Source organism: Enoplosus armatus, chromosome 22 (genome assembly GCF_043641665.1).
Source record: "Enoplosus armatus isolate fEnoArm2 chromosome 22, fEnoArm2.hap1, whole genome shotgun sequence".
Classification (NCBI taxonomy): Eukaryota; Metazoa; Chordata; class Actinopteri; order Centrarchiformes; family Enoplosidae; genus Enoplosus; species Enoplosus armatus.
The window spans coordinates 2,330,801-2,354,720 of record NC_092201.1 but is presented as its reverse complement, the minus strand read 5'-3'; the positions used below and the strand labels follow the sequence as shown (position 1 = coordinate 2,354,720).

Here is a 23,920-nt window from a genome sequence, read left to right as displayed (position 1 = left end):
AAAAATAGTTTAAAAAGCTCATTAAAATTAGCCTCAGATGACGTTTGTTTTGTCAGTGCTAAAGTCTAAAACCCAAAGAACTTCGGTTTACTATTATTTATATTATATTCTATTATATTATATGTACCATCATATATGACAAACAGAAGAAATGGATCCTCACATTTGAGAAGCTGGAACCAGGGAATGTTTGCCTTCCTTCCTTTTTAAAGAATGAAATAATTTATCAATTATCATAATAGTGGCTATTTGATTTTCTGTTGATCTTCTCATTAATTAATCAAGCAGTCGTTGCAGCTCTGCTTTACACTTCTTTGGCTTGTTGTATCTTTTTATTTATTGTTCAATTCCCAGCGTTATTGTAACTGTGCCGGTGTTGGTGGTACACATCAGAGGCCCTCATGGACCCTGAAAACCTTCCATAAATTTCTGTATGTACCGTTCAAACCCCAAAGTGCACACATGTTTTAGCTTCCAGTGTTATTCATGGAGTTTCTTCTTGATTCCAGGGAAAAGAGGCCACCGTGGAGCCCTGGGAGGACACCAACTTCCACCTGTACAAATCCATCGACCGCTTTGGCTTTGTTCAGTAAGGACTCACACAGAAAAACATCACAACCTATAGTTAATCCTGATGACTAAATTAAAACCCTCCGAAGCCCAGTTTGAACAGTAGCGCCACATTGAAGGCAGAAGGGAGAAAATGAGAGGCTGCTGAGGGACGAGTGTGTTTGTGGCTTTGGCCGGCCGGCCGGTCGGGAGGCTGCGAGGCTCTTAAACAGCTGCGCTGTGAGTGTTATATATATAGGCTGGCAGCAAACAGCCCGGTTAGCCACAATCACAGGGCATCAGTGTTAGCATAGAGTGGTACGATCCGGACCATAGGCAGTGGAACATGGAGGCAGAGATGGTAAGAAACCTCCGGGTTATATATGATTGTTCAAGACAGGGACAGAAGTAGCCTGAGGTGAAGGTCACTGACTGAAGCCCAGGAATGATGCTGCAGACTGGGCAGGCTGGCAGCAGAGACGAGCCAAGAGGAACCATGAAGAAGCTGTGTGGACGGAAGTGCAGCTTTCATACTCGCCGCTTCCCCCAAAGAGTGTCGCGTGAACGCTGGTTTGATGCTCAGCTGTGGAACAGACAACCGGTTTCTAGTCCACCACAAAACGGTGGCCTGTGGCTCGACAGAGTCCTCGCATGCAGGACTTAGACGTTGATTTGTTCCTGTACTTGTATAAAATCAGGAAATGCATAATTCATGATTTAAAAAAAAAAAAAACACCTCATCAGGACTCATTTGTCCCTTGTGCATGTAAACACATCTGGGACATATATATTTTTTGCAGTGATCCTAAAATGCGAAAGATCTTCGACACGTTGCATCAATGAAAACTGGAAATCAGGAGCTCAACTTTCACTTCTTCAGGCTTGATTTTTCAGCCATGTTTGTTGTGCAATTAAGCCAAGAGGGAAGAGAGGAGAAAACAGTGAAAGATGTTTGTTCTGCTAACAGGCAGGTAGCATTCAGAGCTGCTGCTGGTGGGATTCAGGGGAAATGAAACCTGAATATTCACTGAAACAGAGTAACTCCTGCAGGGACTCTGAAACACAGATAAGAGGAGCATAAATTGAGGAATGTCTAATCAGTTATTTCCTGTTTGTGTGACCGCTGACATGTTTGATGTTTCTGTCAGGGAGAGTGAGACGAGCGCTGACCCGGAAATCACTCCTTGCACATATGACATAACTAAAAATAACCTGGAGACTATTCATCTCTTGAACTCGTCCCTTTTCCTCGTATTCATTCCTTCTCTTTCTTCTCCTCAGTGAGAATGAACTTCCATCCTACGACTCGGTGGAGGAGAAGGTGAGTTACTTCACTTTCCTTTTTAACTTTAACTGTATTTCAAACTTTTCTTTTTCTGCATCTGGAAAACTGTGAAGATTCGATCCATTAGACTGGTGACAGATTAAAAGATTAGATTAGAAAAAGGCTTTGTTTGAAACACATGAAGACGACATTGTGATCGTTCTCCGTCACTGTTGCACGACTGGGACGTCTGAACGGATGAATGAAAGAGACCGAAACATCCGAAAGGCTCCGAGGTGGCGGTGATCCCGATAGTTACTGACAGTTCATAGATAAAATAACCTCATCTCATGGTTCATACTGTCGTATCGGACCTGGAAAACCTGGAAAAGTTCCTGTGTTTTTCTAGCAGATACTGTCACATTCAAGGTGTTCCTTCATCAGGTCAAAGTTTTAATAATAATAGTAAGTGTAATAATAACTACTTTTATCAAAATAAGCAGGTCATCAAGTTTGGAAATCTTTGGATTCTTCTTTTGACTTGTTTTTATTTTTTTATCACGTTGTATTGAACTTTTTTTAGTCTGTTCCAACACCTCAAACAGTATTTACTCTTTGTCTGTTTGACTTTTTTTACCTTCCGCGTAGGTGTGCTGGCGCGTCAGCTGTTGCGTTCAAGTACCATGGGAAATAGGAGCTTTTACACAGGGTTTGGGAATAGACCCTTATTCCAAAAGAAACCGATGTTATCCCAAAAAGATTGGAAACAAATAACTTAATTATTTAGACGTAATAAATTAAAAAAAACACTAAAACAGGTGATGTGTTTGTAATTTTAAAATCCAATTCGTCATCCCAGAGCAGCACACAACTTAATTTGTGTTTGCAAACAAAAGTGCTTTGTTTTGCTGTAAAACATGAGCTCAGTGTTCTGCACATGTTCATAAAATGTGATCAGGAGAAACCAACATCTACAGAAGGCTTTAATGGGAGCGTCCCGACGGCTCTGAACAAACTGTACGATCACTCGCAACTCGCAAAAAGCTTACGAGCGAGGAAGTTGTTAATGTGTCACTTCTGGATTCCAGCAAAAACACATGGAGGTGGAGAGGACCACCAAGTGGCTGAAGATGATGAAGAGCTGGGACAAATACAAGAACAGCGACAAGGTAACCTTCTGCTCTAAACATACCGTTTTTAACAGAGATGATTTGGCCGCAGTATCACAGCACTGTGACTTTAGTAAATCATATATAAACATAGTGATAATGCTGTGACAACTATCGCCGAACTAAATCGCGACAAAAGTTCGAGTCATCAGGACGACGCTGCGTTTTTTGCTCTAAGACGTCTGTGTTGTTTGTCAAAGCAAACAAAACACTTTACAGAATACTCTGGAGAGTATTTGGATAGTAACACTTTAAGAAGTAGGTTTTGTTGGAGGGATTAAAGCTGCATTATTTATCTTTTTGGCCACTTGGGGGCAGCAGAACAACATAATACAGTTGTTTTGGTGACACTTTAACAGCCCGAGCATATCGACGTTATAGAGTTCATGTCGGTCCTCTTGTGCCCTCTGCTGCAGTCGTCCTGTCAGCAGCAGATGTAGAGGAGGGTCTCTCTCTCAGTCGGCCTCCCACGTGGACCATTAGAGGGGGGCAGGTATCAGTTATGGCTGCCTTCATTAGAGCCTGTTCAGGTCCAGGTTTTGTTGTGGTGTTGCCTGGAGCGCTTCGCCTTGTCCTTCATTTGTATGTTTTGCTCTCAGCAGAGATTTAGTGTGTGTGTGTGTGTGTGTGTGTGTGTGTGTGTGTGTGTGTGTGTGTGTCGGAGCTTTGAAATGTGAAATACACTCATGGCTGGCACTAAGAGCACAGAGAGACTCAGTCTTTGGCATCGCCTCCTCTGTGTTTCAAAGAAACGTTCACAGCGAATAACAGCCAAGGACACTGAGGAGTGTTCAGACCTTCCCTCCATCACATCACTCTCCTCCTCCTCCTCCCTCTTCCTCTGTTTCTTTCTTCTTTAAAGCTTCGGGGTTGTTTCTTTTCCTCTTTTCGTCAGTCAGCTCAGCGAGGAAACTGGTCATGCTTGATACGTCTCTCACTTGCCAGCTGCTGAGAACATTTAGCCCGCAGTGGGAAAGAACAAGAGAGCTGAGCAGATGTAAAGCAGCCATAAGCTTTTTTTTTTTTAATTCCCGCCTCACGCCTCACACGGCGAATTCAGTTTGAGGTTGTAGTGTTTAGCATAACAGTATTATAATATTGTACCATCTGAAACCTTCGAGGGAGTTCTGGCTTCAGTGAGGAGTAAGAACGAAGCTGTGTCCCAGTGCCAGTCCTCATAATAATAACTAGTTGTTGATGGTTCATCGCAGCTGATGCATTTTGTTTGTAACTTGCTGGCTGCAGTAAACAAGTCTAAAGTCTTTGTCCTGATTGGTTCACACAGTCTACTGAACGTTTCTCTAAGTTGGGAAAGGAGGTCATGTGACCTGACACCAGGTTACAGCTAGCTCAACTAGCTTAGTGTGGGCTGCAGTAGTTGCATTGTGTTGCAGTGGGTCTGCCAACTACTGTGTTTAATATAACGATAATAATCTAATAATAATTGAATTGAGTAATGTATATTTTATTGATAATATAATGAGGAATAATCAGCTTGTTACACAATAATAAACCCATGTATCTACTAGGAGTATTGGTCTTTTCTTCTTAGCGTCGCTACATGAATAGCGATCTCAGACTGCTGTAGAAGAAAATGTCAAATTTTCTTCCTCTTATAAATATGATTTTGGTGTGACGGCTGATGGGACCCAGTGGGACCGGGTCTGTTCCAGTCTGGGTCCGTTGGTGTTGTGATATGTAAAGACTTGCTGCCAAACTCTGTGCTATTTTTCCTGCTTTTTCCGCCTTGCTGCATATAAACAGTGTGAGCTGCTGGTTGTCGTCCATGTTTGTTTGGGTCCGAGAACATGCATTGTTTCACAGCTCCAGTGGTTCAGTGTGCTGTCAGCGTGTTTACTCGCTTGTCAAAGACTCTTTGTGGGTTTCAGCCGGTCCTCAGGTGTGTCCCGAGTTTAACTAAGCCACCGAGGGGAGCTTGTTCTGGATATTTAAAGGACAAACAATCAGTTTCATCTGCTCCTTTTTTTAGTTTAAATCTGTGAAAACAAAGAGCTGTGTGTCTGTACACAGTGAAGGCAAAGAGAGACTAGAAGTGCACAGATTCACAGAAATGTAAATGTTGACACACGTGTGTCTAAAGTGTACACACACACACACACACACACACTCAGAGGATGATTACTATAACAGATGCTCTCATTGACTCGCTCATCAGAGCCTAATTACAAGGCTGTTGCACTAGAAACTAGTGAGTCCCAAGTGTGGAGGCAGAGGTTGATGAAGTGTAGGCTTTGGATACTCCACACACACACACACACACGTCATTAATTCTGAGATGACACACACAACACTCTGCCTTCTAATAGGGAAACACACATACATCATGTGCATCACACAGCTGATTCATGACTCTTCATCAGCGCTCAGCTCGTCCTCACGCGGCTCCGACTTCCTCCACTTGCTTTAATTTTACGGGACGAATTTCATGTTAGGAATAAAATATATTATATATATATATTCAATTGTTTAATCAGAAAATAGCGGGAAAATGGCGTTATAATTCCCCACAGTCTAAGGTGAACTCTTGGTGGCTAATGCTAACTAAACTGCTAAAGTGCCGAAGTGATTCTTCCTCTGGTGTTTTTGGTAGTTACAGCTTCACCTCCCGACCCTGATTTACATGAAGCTGAGAAAACAGACACTAGTGATAGTGATAGTGATAACAGAGAAATGAAAGCGTCTTGAATCTCATCTGGATTTTTATCTTGAAATGACAAGTGGAAATGGCTTCTCACAGACGTAGGAGGTAGTTTTATCCCTGTGAATCTTATCTTATTTATCTTATTTCAACCAGTCAGGAGCTTCAGCCTGTTTTTCTGAAAACAGCCCTCTAATAGAAGGACTGTCCTTTTCATTCGTGTCCCCTGTCAGTCACCTGTACAGCACACACACACACATTTACAGCCACAACAGCTCCCATATCTGCTGTATAACTGTTCCGGCTGGTTGGGTTTTAATAGCTGTAGACGGAGAATTCACTGCTCCGATTAGCTTTGCTGTTCCAGCAGTTTGGGTTTTAAGACTTAATCTTCCTCGCCCGGAGTCCGACTGATTTTCCATCTCTTTGTGGACACTGAATTACTTTGGACTGTTCTGCATGCATAGCAGTCTCTCTAACTCCCTCTCTCTGCCCACAATCTCTCCTGGAGCTCGTCCAGCCAGATGGTCGTGGTTCACCTTCCAAAGCCCTTTGCTTTAGCTCGGGGAGAGAGCCGAGTACATTCATGCATACGCTGTTTGTATCTTTGACACGCTGAGAGCAGCTCGCTTGATGGGTTTCTCTATTTGTAATAATTTTTGGCAACTGCCAGAGGCTGCGATCGCATCTCTGAGTTCTGCAGCAGCAACATTTGAACAGTTAAAATGTGTATTTCTCACTTTTTCTTTTTGGACACTGTAACTTGTAAGAACGCATTTTAAAAGGTTCAAGTTATTAATTAACATAGATAACCAAACGTTATTTAAAAACAAGAATATAAGTGAACTATATTCAGCTTTATAGAAAGTTATAAATCTTCAAGGATCTGCAGTTTGTATTGGTCAAAGGTCAACCAGTAAAACAACACCTGGAAACATCCAGTGCCCCCCCCCCCCCACTCACAAATTCTGTTCATTTCTTGCTAAATCCAACATGACAGCAATAATAACTGACACTGATAGGACAAACTGTCTAGAAACGATAACAAACCAAATCCGTTTTAATAAACACAATAAAACTATGTTTCAAGATGTAAACACGACTTTTCTGTTTGCAGAAAACCAACAAAATGAGGGCTGGAATAGATATTATACATAGTAATTATGCAGTATGAAATATGTAAAACAAGTATTATTAAGTAAGTCAGTACTTTGCAAACTAGACGTATAACTAGACGAGGAGTATTCATATATCCAGTAAATAAACGGGTCATTCATGAGACTTAGAGATCTTCAATTGTTACTGAGGTTCACAAGATTTTCACAATTCTGGATGCAACTAATTATTATTCAATCAATAATTTTTTCCAATGAATCCATCAATTGTTGAGTCTATAAAATGTCAGATAATAGTGAAAAATGCCCATTACAGTTTGTCCAGAGTCGAAGGTGACGTCTTCAAACCGCTTGTTTTGTTAGATATTTAACGTGCAATGATTTAATGCTGATATTTCGTCTGATAAATAACTTAATGGATTTATTGATATTCAGAATTATTGCTGATTAATATCCTGTAATGAAAAAAAACAGCCTCTGAAACAGCAAAGCCTGTATAAAAGCTAAATGTTGAGTGTTTCTGAGGTGAACGAAGCTGCTGGCTGCTCTTTGAAGGTCCTTTCTAACAATGACCCCCCCCCCCCCCCCCCCCCCCCCCACACCCCCCTCGCTGTGTGTTTCCTTCCAGCTGGTCAGGAGGATCTATAAGGGAATTCCCCTGCAGCTCCGAGGGGAGGTGTGGTGTCTGCTGCTCGACATTCCCAAAATAAAGGAGGAGAAGAAAGACTTCTACGAGGTATGGAGGCGGGGTCCGCCATCGCTGCTCGAGCCTCGTGAAGGTTCATAGAGGAGCCGGCACACACCTCGGCTTTATTTGATTTCACCGAGCGCCAGAATTATTGAGAGTTTGGAGGCTTAATTGTGTTTGTGCGAAGCTGCACGGCTTGTTCCTGCACTGTGTAAAGAACAAACTTTGGATCTCATTAGAAAAGTTCAGCTGGCAGGATCAATATAATATATAATAATATCGCTGCCTTCACTCGCTGCGTGGAAGTATTGTAATTATGAGTCGAGGATGAACAAAGTGGAAAATAGAAACTGTGGAGGAGAAACTTTCTGTCTGCTGAGCAGGAGAGCTGCGTCGATAATAATCCACTTCATCTTCGAAAGATTTAATCTGGTTGGCGCCAAATTTAACGCATTAAACCTCAAATATATGAAGCTGTTAATCTACGGATCTTTTTAAACTTTGTACCCCAAATTAACATCAGAGAAGCAGGGGGCATGTCAGGTTCATCAGTGTGTGGGTAGCTTCACAAGAAAATAGGAAAAGTTTGACTGTTCTTTTAATCTAAACTATTCGCTTTCTGAATACATTCAAGGTAAAAACAACATGCTGTCCGGTTTCTGTCTTTGACATATTTGAGTCTTAAAGAAAATGTTGAATCTGTGAGAAGAACTGAACGTGGCGCTGAGGACAGTTTAGATGTTCAGTCTGTTCTTATTCGTCTCTGGTTTGTTTGTTTGTTTTTTTGGTTCGTCTACAGAAATTAAAGGCCCGAGCTCGAGGAGTCTCCCCGGACATCCGGCAGATTGACTTGGATGTGAACCGCACCTACAGGGACCACATCATGTTCATGCATCGCTACGACGTCAAGTGGGTTATCTCCAGAATGCACCGCTGCTTTTACTTTCCGTTAGCGATAACAAAGCTCCGTCGTCCGACCCCTCTGATCCAGTATTTGAACTCAGATTACAGTCACAGAAAAACATCCCTGCTGCCACATACACACATCAAAGTCCGAACACTCCCCACATGGACGCAGTTACCCCCGTAGGAATACCTCAGCAACACTTTGGGAAGCGTAGAAAAATTAGGAAGTGTTACCATGTACCTGAAATCCACATTATTACAGGAATTCATGCTAATTTAGCTCAACAGCATACATGCTACTACAGTAGTATTATATGGGACAATGTAAGCTGTCTTATGGACTAAACTCACCAGGAAGTTTGAAGTTTATATATATATATATATGCACTTTTCTGAGCTACTTCAGGGTTTTAACTTTACCTCCAGACCTCCAGCAGCTAAACGACATGGTGTTGCCAGGCAGGATTAATCACATGACAACAGTTCAGTTCTTTCAGAGCAGCGACACCACAGGAGTTAGCACTTAGCAGCAAAAATAGAGGCAAAGCATATGCAGAGCAAAGATAATGTAGGTAACTGCTTTAAATGTATTTTCACACTTATATAACAACTTATATAACAGGTATACTGCCAGACTACAGCAGGATGTTTTTATCACTTCATTAGTTACATATAGAAAGTATAAATAATCAAAAGAAGGTGTTAAATCTGCCCTAACTGTAGTCCTGAAATTAGAAAAGTTTACTGTGTTTGGACTTCTGCTTCTGAAGAGAATCCAGGAGGAACTACACCTGTTTCAGCACCACTGTAATGATTTCTCATGCTGCTGGTTTGAAATGAAGAAACATGTGAGGAGGATGTCGTTCATCACATTGATTTTTCTTTTTCTTTCTGGGCCGTACACGTGTGTTTGAAGTTAAAAGCTGTTCGAATGCCGGAACCAAAACTATGAATGACTCTCTCGGCTCTAAACTCCGGGATATTTGAAGTTTTTGTGGTTTGTGTCCTCAGGCAGCAGGCTCTCTTCCACGTCCTCACAGCCTACTCCATGTACAACACGGTGAGTCATTCACACTCTGCAGAATACTGCAAAGGTTACTGTGCTTTTACTATCTCTCTGCGTGGCAGCATCTGTCTGTTCTTTTTTTGCAGACCTTCAGTAGGATTGTTTTATGTTTTTGAAGTGCTGGACTTCCGAGCTGTTACATCAGGTTTTTCCAGTTCAATTTTCAGTTGTTTCCCACTAAATGCAGATGTCAAGAAGTAATAATTAATCACATGAGGTCTCCATATAACACCAGCTGCACATAAATAAGATTTACCAACATAAATGGAACCAAAAAATCAAGTTCAGATGAATGAGAAGGTAATCCTACACTTGATGTTAGTTGTTCAGTTCATTCATGTTGCCATGGACATCATCATCATCATCATCATCATCACCATCATCATTCCCCCGACTGTGTGTGTTTGCAGGAGGTGGGCTACTGCCAGGGCATGAGCCAGATCACAGCTCTGCTGCTGATCTACATGAATGAAGAGGACGCCTTCTGGGCTCTGGTCAAGCTGCTGTCTGGGCAGAGGCACGCCATGCACGGTAACGCGCACAAGCTCACGTTTATGGGCAAAGAAAAGAAAAACGAGTTCGGTTATGTTCTTCTTTGACAGCCGACGTCCACTGGATGCAACTGGATGCCATCGCTCTTGGTCTATTTGTAGCTGTTATCATACGGTCTTGCTCAGCAGATTTGAAATGGGAAAGCAGATGTTTCACTTTGAACTACAGTATGATAGAAGCAGCTGAAAAGTTGTATTTAATATGCTTCTGAAACACAAAACTTACTGACAAAACAAATGGAGCTGCAGCCGCATCCAGTGAGCATCTGGTGCGGCTCTTAATGTGTTAAGATTTGATATTTATTCCAAACAACACTCTGACTAAAGGTATTAAACCGACTCTGTTTTCACTGAAACCCTGTGAGACCTCATAGACTATGAACACAGAGACACGTACATGTTTTAAAGGATTATCACCAGTTGGCCCTGGAAGACAGGAACATGTACAACCAACTGAAGAGAAGACGTGGACTCACAGTGTCTCACAGTCAGCTGAAGACATTGTGACACAATGAAGATCTAAGTCATCGTCCCTTCTGTCCTCACCTTCAGGGTTTTTCGTCCCCGGCTTCCCGAAGCTGATGCGTTTCCAGGAGCACCACGACCGCATCCTCAAGAAGATGATGCCCAAACTGAAACAGCACCTGGTGAGACACGCAACACTGCTGCAGCAGTCAATAATGCAGCAGGCGCTGAATAATGAAGCGACTGCTCATAATACCAGGAATAAAACATCCATCCAAATAACACAAAACTAGTGTTGGGTCATGTTGTCACATCACAACACTTCCTGTACGTGAATACACATATTTCAGTTTTAAGTTTTACTCGTTTAGAAGGAAACTTTTCACATTATCACGACACGCTCAGCAGTCGCTGCGCTGCTCGATGCACTGACTAGGTTTTCTGTTTGTCTCTGCAGGACAACCAAGAGGTGTTGACCAGTCTCTACACCATGAAGTGGTTCTTCCAGTGCTTCCTGGACAGAGTGAGTACTTTAACAGGGAGCTCAGCCTAATGTTGCTTTGTTTGAGCGTCCCACATCCAGACTTATTAAATGTTTAATGTTAAGTGGCTCTCCTCACCACACTGGAATAATGCTCTCTGTTCGGCTAATGAAAATAAAGCAGGCTGTCCAGCTGCAATGAGGAAGAACACAGGAAGTCTGGAGATATTCTATATTTTTTAACAGCCAGCCTTATCCTTTATGGCCTTTATGTGAGCCAAAGCAATGCATCAGTCTACAAGAACCGCGCAGGGAGAACAATGACGGGATCTTCTGACCTTTTGTTCTGTTTGTGTCCAGACCCCCTTCACCCTCACCCTCAGGATCTGGGACATCTACATCTTGGAGGGTGAAAGGCTGCTGCCCGCCATGTCCTACACTATCCTCAAACTGCACAAGAGTAAGACTGTTTCCACGGCTACCAGCTGGTGTCCGACCTCTCAAACACTGAAAGGGTCTTATTTGTGTGTGTGTGTGTGTGATTTACAGAGCACCTGTTGAAGTTGTCCATGGAGGATCTGGTGGAGTTCCTGCAGGCGACCTTGTCCAAAGATTTCTTCTTCGAGGACGACTTCGTGATCGAGCAGCTACAGGCGTCCATGACGGAGCTCAGGAGGGCGAAGCTGGATCTGCCCGCTCCAGGTACTGAAGCACACAGACAGAGTTTAAGCAGCTGATCGTATAAAGGAAGACCTTTACCACAAGTATGCATGCATATTCTTTATTATTAAACTGAATCTCTTTGTCCTTTTGACTGACAGACAAATACTTACTCTGAGATTTTATAAACTCAACGATTAGCCTATTAATCAGAAAAATCTTGGGGGAAAAACATAAATAAATTGGGGTTGTAATATGTCCAAATTTAAAAAAATCACACGTCTACATACTGATGTGTCCCTTTTTAAAAAAGACATCAGATGAGTCAAAGACGACCCAGAAACACAGGCGTCGAGTTGACGGTGAAACAAACGCCCCTTCAGGTGTTGCGGCGCCGACGTGGCCGTTCAGGTGTGCCGTGGCCCCCTGCCGTCCTTTAGCTCGTAGCCCTGTTAGCATTAGCAGCAGCGTGTTTCTAATCTTGCTCTGTCTCCTCATTAATCTGCCTTCTCTCCCTCTTCTTTCAAACGATGTTAGCCAACAACAACAAAAGTGTGGCCGTGAGCGGGGGCCGCATCCCCTCCTACAACAGTAACCGGTGGGCTATCCTGACTGGTCTTCCCTCTCCATGTCTCTGTCCATCTGTCCCTCAGTCAGTCCGTTTCGTCCTGTCTGTCTCCTGTCTGTCCAACAGCACTCCGGTTTTTTCCTTCACAAACTAGTCTTCCAGCTGTTTTCTACCCCCCACATGATGTTTCTATACTCAGTTCAGATGCATTGCTTCAGTGCTGCAGTGGCTGGCTCTCCTCTTGTCTTTCTACTTTCTCCAGTTTTTGTTTTTTTTACCCCCATGTTTTGATTCCAAAGTGGTTGCAATTGTAAAATGTCACCTCTGTCCTTAAAGGTCTTTCAGGTGACATAATGTGCCCTCTGGTGGCCAACTAAAAGCACTGCATAACTCTGTTTTTCTGATCTGTACATTGACTATTTAAATCTGCAGCTTATTATTATAAAAGAAAATGGCCGACTTCTCTCAGGGTAGTGGACTAGTACAGACTTATATCTGTAAAGAAATATACTTAAACTTATAAATTCACTGAATGGATCCCCACCTGTCCTCGAGAATCTTTTACAGGTTGCTACGTCTTCGTCTTCCTGCTGCATTTAGTCATTCGTTAGTTAGTCCTTTATGTATTTTTTGGTAACTTTAATACTGTCGCTGAAGAAGGAACCAGAACTTTCCTTTCTTCCAGAGCCCACACAGCCGAAACAGTAGCTGTTTGTTCGTGTCGCTGCTCGCTGACAAGATAATGAGCCACTTCTCCGACACTGGAGGCTTTTGTTTAACTTCTCTTTTAAGCTGGCGAGCAGGATACTTTCTTAATCAGTATTTTTGTATCTGAATTGGCTGAACTGTGAGAGACGACAGTGGATGTTTTACGGTTGTGTAGTTTTGAACTTTGCTTGACCTCGTTTGAGTTAAGTTTGAGTAACCGCCATCACCACTGCAGCGTAATTCACTCTGTGCAAACACCAGCTGGATGAGTCTCTGGTCTAGAGTGGCTTTCTCTCCTATCAGTGGTTGAGCCAATAGGAGTGACGAATATGACGTTGAAGGTGCTGATATCAATAAATCAGTAAAAGTAATAATTGTGTCTCTTCAGGACAAAAGATAAGAAAAGGTGCTGCAAGTTGTCCAAAGCTTGAAACTACAACGTTAGAGGGAAGATTATTATCAAACCAACCTCTTCTTATCTTTTATACTGATGGTGGCTTGTTCGACCCCCCCCCCCCCTTACATCTTTTATGTGATTTTATGACCCTTAAAATCCAAAACCAAATCCACATAATGATTTTATTGTCCTCAGGCCTTTGTAAGAGAGGAAAAATAAGCCTCTACAACAGCGTTCATACTATCAGGGTGCAGATGCAGCTCCTTCGGGTGACGTCAGGCAGGTTTCATTGTTTTATAGGCACTGAAATCGCTTCCTCTTTCCAGCTGTGTGACACAAAAACAAGGCCGATACCTGCTGGTGTGAAAAGTGAAAAGGCTGATATGATCGTGCTGCACATATTCAGGCTTTAGCTGCTGAAATTGTCTGACTAGGTTTACTTACCTGTGTTGCGGACAGCGAATAAGGGTTTCTGAGAGAAGACACAAAACTGTATTAAGTTTGGTGCTAGGACGCAACGCTGATGAGGGAAAACAGGATGAGGAAGACGAGGTAGCTTCGGTTAGTTTGTGGATTCAGTCACTTCCTGGATCATTCATCTTCCTCCAGCTGCTGTCTCCTGACTGATCACACTTTCCCTTACAGTCCCCAACAACACCATCACCGCCTGCACACTGTGTACGTTCCTGTCGACTGTACTTTTTATTTCTTTTCTTTTTTTTGACGTAAAGCAGCAAGTTTTAAGTATTTATGTCATAACCTGTAACATGTCCTGGTTGTAGATTAGTGACGTTGGTGCAAGCTGAGCAGAATCAATATTTCTGTACTTACACGTCTCGGAACATTTAACAAGGTTCATTAATCAAGAACTATTTCTGGATGACCTTTCAAGTCCGGGACTACTGCTGCAGCTAAGTACTGTTTAATGAAACTTCAGAGACCACTCAATTGGTGTCACTTCCTAATTGAGCCCCTCCAGCGAGCTGGGAATTAATAATTAATATCAAAACACTATTTCTGATGTTTTTTTCTTTGCCTGTTGAGATGTGATTATGTGTCGCCGTGAATGTAATTCTCCTTTATTTTTACCTCTCTATGGCAGTGGTGTTGCATGAATCCATGTCCCTGTTGTGACTCCTCATCTGATGTGAATCAGCGCCACACAGTCTGTTAAACCATCACCGTTCACTTTTCTCTGCCGATGGTGGTCTGATGTGTTTCCTCTGTTTCGGTCTTGCAGGTAAAGAGGAAGAGTTTCCCAAGAAGCCTTTAGGGCAGCTTCCCCCTGAGGTGGCAGCAGCAGGAGCGAACCACGTGGCCAACGGTCAAAGCCACGCCGAGCCAGCCGAGCCTCCCAAGGACCCGAGTCCTGTACCAGACCGCCAGCGGGACAGTCGCCCCCCCAGCCGGTCGCGCCGGGACTCGCTGGATAAACCGATCCGCCACCACAAGGCTGACAAGAGGGATGCTCGCTCCAGGGGATCAGGGGAGATTCCCAATGAGCATCAAAAGCAGTCCACCTCCACCACACCTGAGAGGGGAGCAACACCAACCTCAGCCCCCACCCCTACACCACAGCTCAGCTCGGTGGACAGACGGAAGCCTCAGAGCCACGCCACGGCCAACCACAACTCCAACGCGGCCTCCAGCTCTCACAGAGACATCGGCCCCCGCTGGTTCAAACCCTCCGAGACAAAGCTGGAAGCGGCCAAAGCAGCGGCAGCCCGCGAGGGCCATCGGAGCCGAGGGGCGTCGCCGGCCCTTTCCAGTCCGGAAGACACTGTCCTGTCCCACCGCCGGCCACGCTCCAAGGGCTTCGTCCCCGGCTCCAACCGCGGCTCCAACGCCTCCCAGTACGACAACGTGCCAGGGATGCCGGAGCAGGATTTCGAGATCCTGGAGCTCGACAGACCTCCGTCCAGAATGAGAACCCCTCGCAGTGAGACACCCTTCAGCGTATCATCCCTCCATCAGGGCAGCCCCAGCCGCGGACCCAGCCAGGCTGGGAGCGTCATCTCCGTCGCATCATCCCGGATGGCCAAACACCCTCTTCCTCCATATTCCCACAACAGTCCAGCAGGGGTCCAGGCCAGCTACCCTGGCAGCCAGAGCCAGTACCACACCCCTCCCCAGCAGCATTCCCCGGGCAGAGCTACTACCGAGGTCCCCATCTTCCATCCCGCCTACAGCATAAGCCTGGACCACAGAGGAGAGGACAGACTCTATGCTCCGCCCTCCCGAATTACCCCACCCTCTACCGTGGCGTACGGGGAACGAGCGTACGCCACCACCCAGCGGCAGACCAACAGCCTCTCCCCAGAGAAGGCTCTCATGAACAACTCCTTCACCACCTACCGCAGGCAGCCACCATCTAGCTCCACCCACAACCCACGAAACGCCAGGCCGCCCCCGGAGCACCCCCTGCAGCTGGAAACCCAGGGGAGCTCCACCCCTATCTACCTGCAGCAGCTCACCTCCACCGCACAGGCCTACGCTCCGGTGGACTACAGGTTCGAGGGGCATCGGAGAGTCGAGGCGAACCCGCACTTCCTGTCAGAAGGCGGGTCTCGGCGGCCTGTAGACGGCCTCCCGTGGGCGCTGGAGGATGAACTGCCCCCTCAGTCCCCGGGGGGGATGCCCCGCTCGCCCAGCTTCCAGCGAGCCCAAATGTCTCCCGTTCAGGAGTTCACTTTTCCCGCCAACCCAGACGAGCTGCTTCACTACAGGACACAGTTCCAGGAGCAGCAGCCCGCCATCAGGCAACGGCTCCCCCAGCTGTTCGGAGGACCACACTACAGACACGCACAGGAGGCATTTGCCCTGCAGGAGTCCATGCTGCTGTGACGGAAAGACGGACAAAGATGGCGAGACACTGTAAAAAAACAAAAAAAAACTGAGGAGTAGTCACTGACACTGAACCGGGTCTTGTTTCTGTGTGAAGTACTGACCTTCTGACTGTCACGCTGCATCGTAACGTTGCAGGACACACCAGCCTCTGGCGTTTTTACTGATCACTTAAAAAAAAATTATAAAAAAAACTGACTGAAGATTTAATTTTATTTTTGGATGTAAATCATTAACGAGAGGTGACAGTAAATATCTTTCCGAGTCCGATATGTTTGTTAATACGCTGAGTTGTTATCAGTAGCCGGGGAAACACTCACCTGAGAGAGCAAAACTCCGATTTATTTTCCATCTTTATTTTTTTATATGTTACTTCCAGATATTTACATTAGAGGTCGATTTACTCTATATGCTCGAATGTCATTTTTCAAAGAGAATAAATAATAATACTGTGTCCAATGATAGAATTAGAGAGCATTGATGAACGGGTCACTGTACGTTTTGATTTCCATTCTGAAACGCCTCCACTGTAGAAGGAGCAGGGTTTGTTGTTTATTTTTAGTTTTCCAGTGATAATATTCCCTCCTGATAAACTGATGTGCAATTCATTTCTCTTTCATACTTCGTGAAGTACAGTACATTGGATATTTACATGTATTTGAGGCCAGTGTAGTTTTTGATGAAATTCCAACCCTGATTAGAGACTCAAGGAATAGCGAGCTAATTTGTGAGGGCTAATAATAAATATATATATATATTTTTGTTTGTTTGTTTGTTTGTTTGATGGCTCTAAGCCGTCTGTTTTGCTATGTATCCATAGGTAACATGTTTTTTTTTTAATTGCTGTACTGTTGTTGCCACATCTTGAGCACATGCAGCCAGAGATGGATGTGAACTAGTTTCAGTACAAGTTTGCTTTACTTCATTATGTCGTATTATTCTCAACACTGTCACATCAACTACTGTTCAGCTGCTGGCACTTCCACTGGCACACACACACACACACACACACACACTTCAACATCTAATCAGTCACATTCCCTCTTATTATTCCTCATACTCTGGGTTTTGATGCAGTTACTCTCCAACAGTATTGCCGTACTGTTCATTACATTCCTTAAGTTATCTTTGTTTTTTGTTAAACAACTAATTGCAGACCATTCTGATACTTTGCTTAATAAAACGAGGTGGGGTGAAAATGAATCTTTGTCTGTCTTTGACTTAATAATAAGCATGCGTGTCCTAATATTTATTTCCACAGGCTTTTTTTCTTTTTTTACTGTTTGCCTTTTTTTCCCATTAATAATGAAACTCTGCCCCCCAGTGGGGCAGAGTAGCTTTGGAACAATGTTACAGGACATGAGCCAAAAAGGTGAGGATTTAATTTTGTTTTTAATTTTGTTTAAGATGCAATACATGCAGAATCGTGGATAATATATTAGTTAAATATTCCTATAAATCAGGTTCCAGCCTCCAAACATATATTGATACTAATACCAATATTAGTTTATACTTCGTAATAAAAAAAGAAACTGAGAATGCCTTACTCTGGTGCTGAAATAATGAGCCAATTGTCAAAATAATAATAATCATTCATTTAATCAATAATTTGATAAGCTACTCATCTAAGTCTTTTCTCGAGCTAAACTGTTGTTTTATATCGCTGCACATTAAATACCTTTTGGTTTTGGACAAAACAAGCAATTTAAAAACATTTCATACTCTAAACGATGAGGCAAATTATTGACTAATTCACAGAGAAAATCATTAAGTTGAAGCCAGTTTTTAAAACCAATTAGTCATTACAAGACCCAGACAAGAAAGGCTGATATATTCTATTTTATCAAGTGATCATTTGCTGCTTCTTTGTTACGTCTGTAAATAGAATATCTTTTTCAATTTAAAGACGTTACCTTGAGGCACTTTTCAACTAAACGATTAATCCATTGATGAACTAAATAACCAACCAGCCTGACTGATAATGAAAATGGTCGTTAGTTGCAGCCCTACACTGTTTCCTCCAAAGACATGGAGTTGAATTACTCGAATATAAAGATTGTAGCTTGTTCCTGTGACATGCTCTAAATATTTTTGACAGTACACCCTCAACCAGTTTTTCCAACAACCTTCATGCATCTGTGAGGAACTGGCAGTGATCCACCGATCCCAACTTCACTCTGCCTTGCTTCAGCACGGTTTAAAAAATAACTTGTTCGGTCTGTCTGCTTGGACAGCGCTGAAAGATCGTATCTGTTCCCGGAGTATTTGTTCCTTCTGCAAGAATAAATCCGTCCAAATCGTCTGCTATCAACAGTTCTGTCTGTGTGCTCAATGCCACACGTTTACACTGAAAGCCTTCCATCACCTTTTAGGCTTTTACTGTTTTATAAAACAGTAAAAGAGAAACCTCTCAGATTAACACAATCACACCATCATTTGGCCATTCAGGAAAACTACAACCTGATAGTGTATTCCCATCAAACCTTATAAATTCTCTGACAATGAAAATGATTCTGTCTAAAATTATCTTGGTTAATCATTTAGTCAATAAAATGTGAGAAAATAGTGTTTGTTCAACCAACAGCCCAAAGATAGATGGACAATAGGACGAAAATCAATTTACAATCAAGCTGTTTCAATCAAACTGATTAATTTAAATTAATAAAATATATATATATATATATATATAATAGAGACCAGCACAACACAATTGCTATTAATACACAGTAATCTAACAAAATCTGTCTTAATCGCATCAAGTTATATTCATTTTTATGAATATTTCAATATGTCATGAATGTGAAATTGAAGTGAAGCAAAACTCAACATGAAGTGTTTCATGGATCATAAAACACCTTTTATATATGTATGCCTTCTGTGCATGTATGTATGTATGTAGAAAATCATAAACATTTTTATGGATGTATGTTGAAAATCAAAAAACACCTTGTGTGAATGTATGTATGTATGTCAAAAACCATAAAACACATTTTATGTATGTATGTCAAAAATCATAAAACTAATTTTATTTATGTCGAAAATCAAAAAACATTTTATGTATATGTCGAAAATCAAAAAAACACATTTTATGTATGTTTGTCAAAAATCAAAAAACACCTTGTGTGAATGTGTGTATGTATGTCAAAAATCATAAAAAAAACACTTTATGTATGTATATCAAAATTCAAAAAACACCTTGTGTGAATGTATGTATGTCGAAAATCGTAAATCACATTTTATATATGTATGTATGTCGAAAATCAAAAAACACCTTGTGTGAATGTATGTATGTGTGCATGTCAAAAATCATAGAACACCTTGTGTGAATGTATGTATGTTGAAAATCAAAAAACACCTTGTATGTATGTTTATATGACAAAAATCATAAAACACCTAGTTTGTATGTATGTCAAAAATCGTAAAAAACATTTTATGTATGTATGTATGTCAAAATTCAAAAAACACTTTGTGTGAATGTATGTATGTCGAAAATGGTAAAACACATTTTATGTATGTATGTCAAAAATCAAAAAACACCTTGTGTGAATGTATGTATGTCAAAATTCAAAAAACACCTTGTCTGAATGTATGTATGTCGAAAATCGTAAAACACATTTTATATATGTATGTATGTCAAACATAAAACTAATTTTATGTATGTATGTCGAAAATCAAAAAACACATTTTATGTATATGTGTCGAAAATCAAAAAAACACATTTCATGTATGTCAAAAATCAAAAAACACCTTGTGTGAATGTATGTATGTGTGCATGTCAAAAATCATAGAACACATTTTATGTATGTATGTCAAAAATCGTAAAAAACATTTTATGTATGTATGTATGTCAAAATTCAAAAAACACCTTGTGTGAATGTATGTATGTCGAAAATCGTAAAACACATTTTATGTATGTATGTCAAAAATCAAAAAACACCTTGTGTGAATGTATGTGTGTATGTCAAAAATCATAAAAAAACACTATGTATGTATGTATATCAAAATTCAAAAAACACCTTGTGTGAATGTATGTATGTCGAAAATCGTAAAACACATTTTATATATGTATGTATGTCAAAAATCAAAAAACACCTTGTGTGAATGTTTGTATGACAAAAATCATAAAACACTTTGTATTTATGTCGAAAATCAAAAAACACCTTGTGTGAATGTATGTATGTGTGCATGTCAAAAATCATAGAACACATTTTATGTATGTATGAATGTCGAAAATCAAAAAACACCTTGTATGTATGTTTATATGACAAAAATCATAAAACACCGAGTTTGTATGTCAAAAATCGTAAAAAACATTTTATGTATGTCAAAATTCAAAAAACACCTTGTGTGAATGTATGTATGTCGAAAATCGTAAAACACATTTTATATATGTATGTATGTTGAAAATCAAAAAACACCTTGTATGTATGTTTGTATGACAAAAATCAAAAAACACCTTGTATGTATGTTTATATGACAAAAATCATAAAACACCTAGTTTGTATGTCAAAAATCGTAAAAAACATTTTATGTATGTCAAAATTCAAAAAACACCTTGTGTGAATGTATGTATGTCGAAAATCGTAAAACACATTTTATGTATGTATGTATGTCAAAAATCAAAAAACACCTTGTGTGAATGTATGTATGTCAGAATTCAAAAAACACCTTTTCTGAATGTATGTATGTCGAAAATCGTAAAACACATTTTATATATGTATGTATGTCAAACATCATAAAACTAATTTCACGTATGTATGTCGAAAATCAAAAAACACATTTTATGTATATGTGTCGAAAATCAAAAAACACATTTTATGTATATATGTGTCAAAAATCAAAAAACATCTTGTGTGAATGTATGTATGTCAAAAATCATAAAAAAACACTATGTATGTATGTATATCAAAATTCAAAAAACACCTTGTGTGAATGTATGTATGTCGAAAATCGTAAAACACATTTTATATATGTATGTATGTTGAAAATCAAAAAACACCTTGTATGTAAGTTTGTATGACAAAAATCAAAAAACACCTTGTATGTAGGTTTATATGACAAAAATCATAAAACACCTAGTTTGTATGTCAAAAATCGTAAAAAACATTTTATGTATGTCAAAATTCAAAAAACACCTTGTGTGAATGTATGTATGTCGAAAATCGTAAAACACATTTTATGTATGTATGTATGTCAAAAATCAAAAAACACCTTGTGTGAATGTATGTATGTCAGAATTCAAAAAACACCTTTTCTGAATGTATGTATGTCGAAAATCGTAAAACACATTTTATATATGTATGTCAAACATCATAAAACTAATTTTACGTATGTATGTCGAAAATCAAAAAACACATTTTATGTATATATGTGTCGAAAATCAAAAAACACATTTTATGTATATATGTGTCAAAAATCAAAAAACATCTTGTGTGAATGTATGTATGTCAAAAATCATAAAAAAAAACACTATGTATGTATGTATATCAAAATTCAAAAAACACCTTGTGTGAATGTATGTATGTCGAAAATCGTAAAACACAATTTATATATGTATGTATGTTGAAAATCAAAAAACACCTTGTATGTATGTTTATATGACAAAAATCAAAAAACACCTTGTATGTATGTTTATATGACAAAAATCATAAAACACCTAGTTTGTATGTCAAAAATCGTAAAAAACATTTTATGTATGTATGTATGTCAAAATTCAAAAAACACCTTGTGTGAATGTATGTATGTCGAAAATCGTAAAAGACATTTTATGTATGTATGTATGTCGAAAATCAAAAAAAAAACACCTTGTGTGAATGTATGTATGCATGTCAAAAAATCATAAAACACATTTTATGTATGTATGTATATATGTATGTATGTCGAAAAAACCACCTTGTATGTATGTATGTATCTCGAAAATCGTAAAACACATTTTATGTGTATGCCAAAAATCGTGAAACACATTTTATGTATGTATGTATGTCGAAAATCAAAAAACACCTTGTGTGAATGTTTGTATGTATGTTTGTATGTCAAAAATCAAAAAACACATTTTATGTATATATGTATGTCAACAATCATAAAACAAATTTTATGTATGTATGTCAAAAATCAAAAAACACCTTGTGTGAATGTATGTATGTATGTATGTATGTCGAAAATCAAAAAACACCTTGTGTGAATGTTTGTATGTATGTTTGTATGTCAAAAATCAAAAAACACATTTTATGTATATATGTATGTCAACAATCATAAAACAAATTTTATGTATGTATGTCAAAAATCAAAAAACACCTTGTGTGAATGTATGTATGTATGTATGTATGTCAAAAATCATAAAACACATTTTATTTATGTATGTCAAAAATCAGAAAACACCTTGTATGTATGTTTATATGACAAAAATCATAAAACACCTAGTTTGTATGTATGTCAAAAATCGTAAAAAACATTTTATGTATGTATGTCAAAATTCAAAAAACACCTTGTGTGAATTTATGTATGTCGAAAATCGTAAAACACATTTTATGTATGTATGTATGTCAAAAATCAAAAAACACCTTGTGTGAATGTTTGTATGACAAAAATCATAAAACACCTTGTATTTATGTCGAAAATCAAAAAACACCTTGTGTGAATGTATGTATGTGTGCATGTCAAAAATCATAGAACACATTTTATGTATGTATGTATGTCAAAAATCGTAAAAAACATTTTATGTATGTATGTATGTCAAAATTCAAAAAACACCTTGTGTGAATGTATGTATGTCGAAAATCGTAAAACACATTTTATATATGTATGTATGTCAAAAAATCAAAAAACACCTTGTGAATGTATGTATGTCGAAAATCGTAAAACACATTTTATGTATGTATGTATGTCGAAAATCAAAAAAAAACACCTTGTGTGAATGTATGTATGCATGTCAAAAAATCATAAAACACATTTTATGTATGTATGTATATATGTATGTATGTCGAAAAAACCACCTTGTATGTATGTATGTATCTCGAAAATCGTAAAACACATTTTATGTGTATGCCAAAAATCGTGAAACACATTTTATGTATGTATGTATGTCGAAAATCAGAAAACACCTTGTGTGAATGTTTGTATGTATTTTTGTATGTCAAAAATCAAAAAACACATTTTATGTATATATGTATGTCAACAATCATAAAACAAATTTTATGTATGTATGTCAAAAATCAAAAAACACCTTGTGTGAATGTATGTATGTATGTATGTATGTCGAAAATCAAAAAACACATTTTATGTATGTATGTCGAAAATCAAAAAACACCTTGTGTGAATGTATGTATGTCCAAAATCGTAAAACACATTTTATATATGTATGTATGTCAAAAATCAAAAAACACCTTGTGTGAATGTATGTATGTCCAAAATCGTAAAACACATTTTATGTATGTATGTCCAAAATCAAAAAACACCTTGTGTGAATGTATGTATGTCCAAAATCGTAAAACATTTTATGTATGTATGTCGAAAATCAAAAAACACCATGTGTGAATGTATGTATGTCGAAAATCGTAAAACACATTTTATGTATGTATGTCGAAAATCAAAAAACACCTTGTGTGAATGTATGTATGTCGAAAATCGTAAAACACATTTTATATATGTATGTATGTCAAAAATCTAAAAACACCTTGTGTGAATGTATGTATGTCGAAAATCGTAAAACACATTTTATGTATGTATGTCGAAAATCAAAAAACACCTTGTGTGAATGTATGTATGTCCAAAATCGTAAAACATTTTATGTATGTATGTATGTATGTCGAAAATCAAAAAACACCTTGTGTG

General features: G+C 39.6%; 1 protein-coding gene across 2 annotated transcripts in view; it reads left to right on the top strand.

Annotated features, from left to right (window-relative positions):
* usp6nl (USP6 N-terminal like) overlaps positions 1-17,293 on the top strand; it is a 64,347-nt gene extending 47,054 nt beyond the window's left edge. For both annotated transcript variants that reach the window (XM_070929109.1, XM_070929108.1), the window contains 12 exons: positions 510-589; positions 1,831-1,870; positions 2,902-2,982; positions 7,385-7,492; positions 8,244-8,353; positions 9,362-9,410; positions 9,827-9,947; positions 10,520-10,614; positions 10,890-10,955; positions 11,274-11,373; positions 11,463-11,615; positions 14,487-17,293. In XM_070929109.1, coding sequence (XP_070785210.1) covers positions 510-589; positions 1,831-1,870; positions 2,902-2,982; positions 7,385-7,492; positions 8,244-8,353; positions 9,362-9,410; positions 9,827-9,947; positions 10,520-10,614; positions 10,890-10,955; positions 11,274-11,373; positions 11,463-11,615; positions 14,487-16,090 — 2,607 coding nt within the window. In that variant the 3' untranslated portion in view covers positions 16,091-17,293. The remainder of the gene's footprint in view (positions 1-509; positions 590-1,830; positions 1,871-2,901; positions 2,983-7,384; positions 7,493-8,243; positions 8,354-9,361; positions 9,411-9,826; positions 9,948-10,519; positions 10,615-10,889; positions 10,956-11,273; positions 11,374-11,462; positions 11,616-14,486) is intronic.
* The last annotated feature ends 6,627 nt before the right edge of the window (positions 17,294-23,920 follow it).